The sequence below is a fragment of the Carassius carassius genome, chromosome 17 (genome assembly GCF_963082965.1).
Source record: "Carassius carassius chromosome 17, fCarCar2.1, whole genome shotgun sequence".
Taxonomy (NCBI): domain Eukaryota; kingdom Metazoa; phylum Chordata; class Actinopteri; order Cypriniformes; family Cyprinidae; genus Carassius; species Carassius carassius.
In genome coordinates, this window is record NC_081771.1 from 9,167,283 (window position 1) to 9,175,663 (window position 8,381).

Sequence of the window (8,381 nt, forward strand, 5' to 3'; positions counted from 1 at the left end):
ATTAACAGTAGATAGACTGCCATCTAGTGCTGAATGTCTGAAATGAAGATATTTAGAAGAGAAAGTGAATTATTTAGAAAAATGTTAAATTCTTTGTTTTATTTCTAAGAAACTGATGTTGCAGAATAATTAACTTTCACGACCTAATCAGACCTTAATCAGGTTTTCCTTTTGATTATAATTTATTATTATTACCTTGATTAAAAATATCTACTTATTTTATGGCATTAGTTTGTAGTTAATTTGCATCTGGAATTTATTTATCTATCTATCCCCTTGATATCCTTTGAAACTCTCAGGAGTATCACGTTATGGTTATATTAACCAATCCTGTATCAAATGGAAGGAGTAACTACAAATTTACTGTGGCGACCCCTGAAGTTTTTAAACAGCACATGCCACAAAGGGGGTGGGGTTTGCACATTTTTGAAAAATACCCCATTGTTAGTTAGACTCTCTGTTAAACTAAACTTAGATTTATTATCATATAATATTTTTAACATAATTTAAACCATATGACTCATGACCAAACAGTTAATGCCCAAACAGTCTCTTAACTGTACCAACTCTTACTGTACGTTTATCATGGTCAAAATGAAATCCCAGAAAGTTTTATAGTTTATCTAATCTGTCAGCACGATACAGCTCAGTGCAGTAACGAAGCTTTAAGATGTTAACCCTAACAGGTCGTCTAGTAACGAGTTGTCAGGCTCGGCGAATTCTAGCAACTGGAGCACAACAATTTTTATATAATAAACTATTTAAAAGATAAAATGTGTGAGACTTTAACGTACCATAAAACGTCATGTCCCATACTCAAATTTCATGTCTTTATTTTATTTATTAACATTCACTTTCACATAAAGGCAGAGAAGAATACAGTGAACAAAAGTCACCAGGAACAAAAGAGCAGAAAAAAAGTTTGCAAATACACATCCACGCGAGGGCGTTGTTTAATGTGTTAGTTGAGCGAAATTAAACTGCTTACACCTCTAATGTTTTTGTTAAAAACGGAATGAGTAGTATAATTCTAGAATCTTCACTTTCTACATTTTCAAAGCAAGGTTGATGCATGAACTGTCTCATTATCCATAAAAAGATTTTCGTTCGCAAAGTAATTGCCCCTACCCAAAATCGCCATTATCTGGGCAAGATCTTTTCTTTGCTTCCTCGCGCCACGGTTTTGCCTTTATCTCACCACTTTAACACACTGTCAGAAAGAGCACTTTTTGTACTTCCCCTATTAATAATTTTACTTGGTAATGTATGTCAAGCTAACAAGATAATAGCTCCCAAAGTCGTGGAAGAAAACACAACTCCACAAGAGCCTCTGTCGAATGTGTTGTTGTTCTCAATCACGTCCGCGTGTCGCCGTTAAATCTGATGATTCAAAACCTTGAGATGATGCTCGCATCATCTTCGATCTGATACTCTCGCGTTCTCGGAAAACACACATAATACGCATCAGGTTTGATCATGTCTGCTGAGGTCGAAGAGTCAACACCCGCCCAAGCCCCTGCTCCAGCAGCAACCAAAACGAAGAAGTCATCAGCGAATAAGGCGAAACCTGCTGTAACTGCTTCTCCAGCTAAAAAGAAGAAAAAGAAGAGCAAGGGGCCCGGAAAGTACAGCCAGCTCGTCATTGATGCGATCCGCACCCTGGGTGAGAAAAACGGCTCGTCGCTTTTCAAGATATACAATGAAGCGAAGAAAATGAGCTGGTTTAATCAGCAGAACGGTCGCGTGTATCTGCGTTACTCCATCCGCGCGCTCCTTCTCAACGACACGCTCGTGCAGGTGAAGGGACTGGGAGCCAACGGCTCATTCAAGCTCAATAAGAAGAAATTTGAGAAAAAGCCAAAGAAGAGTGCCACCAAGGCGACCAAAACAGAAAACCCTGCAAAGCCGGCTTCCAAAAAAGACGTGACCAAGAAAGTGACTGCAAAGAAGAGCGCCAAAAAGAGCCCGGTTAAAAAGAAGACCGCGAAGAAGACGAGTGTTAAGAAGACGACACCCAAACCGAAGAAAGCAGCAGCTGCCAAAAAGCCAAAAGTCGCGGCGAAGAAGGCAACCAAGGCGAAGAAATCAAAATAGACTTTCTTTGAAAGTAAAGAATTGTATTTTTTTATATAGCTTCTTGGAGAATCCAGATTTAAGGGGATTCGTTTTTATTTTTGATATATTTTGATATTTCTGTTGACATTAGGTATGCTGTCATTTGAGGTTTGATGTAAACGGATTCATGATAGAGACACACCCACTTTAGTTCCTGCACTTCAAGATGTCATGCTTTCCTGAAATGACACTTTGTTTCCTTTGCTGCACTAAACAGTACACTTGGTACTAGCTGACTAGACGAAGATGAACGCTTTGTGAATATAAACTAGAACAGTGCTTGTTTAAACAACAATCTCATATAAAATGTTACTGAACTGCAAAAGACAACATGTATGTCGAATAAACCTGATTTTATTATTATTCTTTTTAATAAAAATGACTGCACAACCTTCTTGACCTGTGTTTAATGGTGATGCATATATAGCAAGATTAATGATTCAGTTTAATTATTACCTTGAGCACAATGTTAATTACGGAGCCCCGGAGAAAAAATATTAGGCTAAATCGTGCGCACAATTTATTTATTTTTTCTTGCATGTCATGTGCGGGGCTCCGTAAATAGTAAAAAGTGCTTGCTCAAAAATCATATGAAATAGACAGGGGTGAAAAGGTAAATACATTTGAAACTACAGTTCTGGAATCTAATAATATGGAGATCTAAAGTTTTTTTCCTTAAACCTTTTGACAATTTATCTTCTAGTGAAGGACTGAGTTATCTACATTTTCCCATCTGTTTTTTTAATCCCTGCTGAGCTCTTTAAAAACGACCATCTTGCAGAATGTGATTCTAAATACGACACAACAATATTAGGTGGTAAAACAATTAAAAGAAAATAGTAGGCTACTGTATATTTATAAAAAACAAAACAAGTTAAGGTTCTGCTACCGCTACAACCGACAAGAACTTCCTCTTCTACGACTTTTTGCACAAACGTCTGTATCATGTAAAGTCTACAGTAAGCAATATTATCAGCGAATTAAGCACTTAATACAGGCATGTTAGCCTATTTCACTATCAAGATATTTTTTGACTAGAAACAGCAGGGAAAAAGTTAATTCCATATGAATTATACAGTCGTCGCCCCCTACTTGGTGAAAAGTTGGTATCTTCCGATTAATGGCGTAACTCGCGGAAGTCGCCCGGTGTTTGTACCACTTCCGTCTTTTGCTCCAGCGGGTACACAGAAATGGTAGGATTGCCTTTCAGCACTTCGGGAAAAATACGAATTGTGTTTTGTTTGTGTAATCATTATTACATGAATGGCAATACTGTTGTGACGCAAAAGTGTGATTCCAGGTGTTTGTTTCTGCGTCGGCGCATAGTGCTAAACCACTAACGTTAGCTAACATCCCCACCCATGTTCCCCAGTCGCGAGATGACTGATATTGATTTGACAATTCAGTGTGTATTAACATTGGCAGCGCCTTGTAATCCAGGGTTTTTGTATTATGGGCAAGACAACTCAAATTTACCTAATTTCATATTTAATCGATCGACAAAAAATGATTAACAGACAGCCCTTTTATTGTTAAATATACTAATGTTAGTCTTGTGCTACACATTTTCCAAACAAACGAGTGTATAAGTGCACATTCTGTCGAGATGGTTGCTGCTTAACGTTACTTCTGTGTTATTTGCTGTTTGGTTATGCACAACACAGATGAGTGTACAACATTTCTTAGGTGTTATCAGCTATTCAGTACAAATTAACTTGCTTTAGTTATGAAAATTATGTGTACAGGCAACTGTGTTATAGAGTCTAGTTATATTTACTGAGCTATATCTGAGTTCCAAGGCAGCCCACATAATGCCAAACAAGGTCAGTGTTTTAAAAATGCATCCTCTTGCATGCAGGTTTGCACTTCCTCCATGTCTTGAGTCTAGTTCAGGAAGTGTTGTGCTTCAGACAGTGCAGTCTATGAAGAGATTAATGATGTTTGCATGTTGACTGAGACACTTAATGTGTATAGGGCAGGTTATTTTGTTTTGTTTGGAGGGCTTGTGTAGGACTATCCCGAAAATTCCCCTGCAGGTTCAGGCGTGTTTGAAACCGAGTGGAAGTTGTGAACTGTTTGCCGAGTGCTTGCTTGCTGTAAGGTTGCAGATATGGTCATCCTGAGTACTGATTTAGTTTGTTTCGTTTTGTCAGACAGCGACTCTGCGTCCGTACCTGAATGCGGTGCGTGCTACACTGCAGGCAGCTCTCTGTCTGGAAAACTTCTCCTCACAGGTGGTTGAAAGACACAACAAACCAGAGGTTGAAGTCCGGTAAGTGTGTGTGACTGTGCTTGCATGTGTGTTTTATTTGTGTGTTAAAGTTGTATGATAGGTCAGTAGCCTCCATTCACACATCTGACACATTCAAACTTTGCATTAAAGTTTTAAAATGTTTGCAATATGATTTAACATAGAGAAAATCAAAATACACACATCCAAAAAAGTCTTGACCAGGTGCAAGATCAAAGGACAAATAAATAAAAAAAAATAGAAAAAGGATCTGCACACTGTTATGCTCCCTTTATTTCAAAAAGTTAAAAAGTTTAAAAAGTAGCAACATTTCGGTCACAGACATTTGTCAGGCAAACACAGAAACTCAAACACTTTTACCGAAACGTTGCTATTTTAACTTTTTGAAATAAAGGGAGCATAACAGTGTGCAGATCCTTTTTTTTATTTTTTGCAATATGATTTAGCCATAGATCGTTTGAAAGAGAGTACAAACAAAAGCTGCAGTTTACAGCCAAACCTGCAAATTCAGTACATTGTTCAAACTTTCATTTCAGCTTTTAAAGAAATAGTGGACATATGAGAATTTCGAGTGTTTTACTCATTAGCATCTGGGGTTTAGTTTAATTAGAAGTTTTTGGTTTACTCCTGGTGTTTATTATTACATGCAGAATGCCAGATTTTTTGTTTGTTTATTCTTTATTGTTTTTGTCTAATCATCTCAACAGGAGCAGTAAGGAGTTGCTGCTTCAGCCTGTTGTAATCAGTAGGAACGATAAAGAGAAGGTTCTAATAGAAGGTTCCATCAACTCTGTGCGAGTCAGTATTGCTGTCAAACAGGCAAGCAAGCACACTCGTCGTTTTACCCTAAACTCACTTTTGCTATCATTACTGAGATGGGTTTTAATGCTGAATACAGAAAATGCTACTAATAATACAAAAAGAGAAGTATTGTGGTGGAGAGGAGACAAGTGAGGGAGGTTGGTTTCAATCTGACGTATCAATATCACCACATGCAGTTCACTGAACACTGTAAAGCCAGTGGTTCTCAGCCACTTATTAGGGGCCTCGGTAAACTTCCAAGGGGCCGCTGGATTTAAATGAATAAATTATTATTAATATATTAAATTAATCCTGTGCTAAAGTATAATAATAATAAAAAACTCACAAACAATCAAGATGAATTTGTTTTTTATTAGTTTAATGTATCAGAATTGAAAAACAAGCAGTTATCTTATACCAAGAATATCTTAGCCTTTATTGGTGGAGGGCTCCTTCTAATATTTTGATTGTGATTGTGGGCTCTGTAGGTCTCAAAGGTTGAGAACCACTTCGGTTAGCCAGAAGTATGAGATTTTTGTTACAATAGCACAAGCTAAGAATCCAGTCTGATGGTTTGTTTCTGTCTTTACTGGTCTGTGATTGGACGATGCACCTCATCTTGTCCATTGAAGGCTGATGAGATTGAAAAGATCCTGTGTCACAAGTTCATGCGCTTCATGATGATGAGAGCTGAGAACTTCTTCATCCTGCGAAGAAAACCTGTGGAGGTGAGGGAGAGAGGAGGAATGTACTATTTTTATTGCATTTTGATTTCTTGCTAACAGAAATCTTCAGGTCTTGTGAAATATCAATATGATATTTTAACAGTGAATAACCTTTGTTTCTTTTGTCAGGGATATGACATCAGTTTCCTAATCACTAACTTCCACACAGAACAAATGTACAAGCATAAGTTAGTGGACTTTGTCATCCATTTTATGGAGGAGATCGACAAGGAAATCAGCGAGATGAAACTGTCCGTCAACGCCAGGGCTCGCATAGTTGCAGAGGGGTTCCTCAAAAACGTGTGTCTCTGTAGTATGCTTTGATAAAAAGAAAATTTCACTGTCACACAAACAACCTCTTACTCTATATTCTGTTCAGTTTTAGGAAATTTTCAGTACACCTTCTGCTGGCTGCAATACCTGTGTCACCTTGGTCGCCGGAAAAAAAAAGATGGAGATCTGTGGGGCCAGTGAGGAAGTAGTTAAGGTGCAATTTGATTCCTGGACCACCAGCAAGGGTGGAACAGCTGGAACCAGAGGGTGCCGCCTGTCACAGGAAGGAATTCAGAGTATTGCAGTATTGTAATTTAAGAGCAAAGTAATGGTTTTCACAGACAGGTGCGGTACTTCTTTTGTTGTTCTGTTTTATTCTTTGTTTGACTTTTTTGCCCTACTATCCTTGCCCTTTTTTTTTTCTTTTGCTAATGGCCTAATTTTGTTTTAAAAGTATTTTGTTTCTTCACACACTGTAATTCCATTTGTGTTCTGTCTCTCTTCATCTTATCCCAAATCCCTCTGTCATTGTTTAGTAGTAGTAAAGCGCTAACGACGTTGCAATATTCTGAATATGCCTCAGCTTTTCTTTGTTCTCATGAATATTAATGAGCATGTACTGTACATATTAAAAGGATAGACTCATTTTACCTCTGCCTTTGTTACAAACCTTAAAATCAGGGTGGGTCTATACAAATGAAACCTCATTGATTCTCATGTGCACAAAGGAAAATGTTCAGTGTCCAATAATTTAAACAGTTTGTTTTGTCAGTGTTTTTTTTTTTTTTTATAAATATGTCATGTATTCAAATGACCATTTTTCATGTTGAGTTTCGATATTTAAAAAAAAACTCACGGTGGTGCACATGGATCTTTCAAACCATATCAGTCATGGCAAAATGATGAAAAGGCTAAATAAATCCCTTTCTGCTTGTATTGTGTTGTTTATTGTGGGAATGACAGGTGTTGGTTCAGTTACGTATTGTGGTCATTTTAGCTTCTGTAGATTTTGAATGTTACAGTATGTACAATACAATGATGGCCCATATTTGGAGAACTTGGTAAATAACCATTTGATATGGAGCACCTTCATGATATTTGGGGAAAAAAGGCATTCCATATCGTCACAAGATATTGAAATAGTAGATACAATATAATCTATATAGACAAGGGAAAATTTTTAGTTTTTTATCCCTACAACGGAGGTCACGTATCTGACCTTTCTTTTGTGTCACATGATATGTAAAAACTACTATCTGTTAGGTTTCTAATTAAAGTTGTAAAAAAATGGCATTATTATAATTATTTTTTTTGCCTGTATTTTGATTTATTTTAAATTTATTTAAAAATAAATGTTTATTTATTGCCCAGACTTTGGGATAATACGAAGCCCTTATTGATGTATATAATACAGATTATCATTTGACTAATATTTTGAAGCAGAATTGGCAATACTTTTAAGTACTGTCATTTACTTTTATAGGTTTTCTCTTTTTGTAGTAATTAATTTAGGAATATATAGCAATCTCATGTTTTCACGACTTTTCCATCCTTTTAATAATTAAAATGAGATGATTAAAAAAAAAGTACTCACATATCTGTTCTCCCTTCAGGCTGTTGTATATTTTGTGTTTGTGTCAAAGGGCAGCTGCTTGAGTGTATCTATATTTGTACTTAATCCTTATAAGACGATAATATGAAATATCATGTATCTCTTTTTATTGAGGAGATGAGCTCACCGTTGTGGGTAACCTCTTGAGAATTTTTACAGCACTTTCCCCTTTTACAGAACCCCTATCTTGTTTCCCATCCCAAGGAAACCCTGAGTGTAATTGGTATAAATCATTAGATCTCATGTTGAAATGGCATACAGTTCTTCGACAACCACAAGAGACGGGTTAAGAAATAAAGCTGGTTGGGATGAAGTTGCCCTTGTTTCACCATGTAAATACAGATCTTAAATAAAAACATACAAAAAAACGGTCAAATAATTATTTTCAGATCACATAGGTGTAATAACTATTGTTATTATTAAAAGTGCTTGCTATATCTAGTATTTAAATACTAGATGGAAAAATGCAAATGTTCATTTGCCTCAAATCTCACAACCCAAAGCAATATCTGAGATGAAGATGAAGAAATGAAATTAATACATAAGCAGCTTATGGTCACTTTTACATCCGGTCTGTGTGCTCATGCATCACATTTCAAAATTG

The 8,381-nt window shown here is 36.6% G+C and overlaps 2 protein-coding genes across 2 annotated transcripts; both read left to right on the forward strand.

The window, feature by feature from the left end:
- The first annotated feature begins 1,365 nt into the window (after window positions 1–1,365).
- On the forward strand, window positions 1,366–2,509 carry LOC132160971 (histone H1.10). Its single transcript, XM_059570735.1, has one exon. It carries the CDS (start codon window positions 1,477–1,479, stop codon window positions 2,092–2,094), a length of 618 nt encoding a protein of 205 aa, XP_059426718.1. The 5' UTR covers window positions 1,366–1,476; the 3' UTR covers window positions 2,095–2,509.
- A 671-nt stretch (window positions 2,510–3,180) lies between these two features.
- Window positions 3,181–7,099, forward strand: arpc4 (actin related protein 2/3 complex, subunit 4). Its single transcript, XM_059570775.1, has 6 exons — window positions 3,181–3,308; window positions 4,269–4,387; window positions 5,074–5,185; window positions 5,800–5,895; window positions 6,022–6,192; window positions 6,272–7,099. Exons 1-6 carry the CDS (start codon window positions 3,306–3,308, stop codon window positions 6,275–6,277), a joined length of 507 nt encoding a protein of 168 aa, XP_059426758.1. The 5' UTR covers window positions 3,181–3,305; the 3' UTR covers window positions 6,278–7,099.
- The last annotated feature ends 1,282 nt before the right edge of the window (window positions 7,100–8,381 follow it).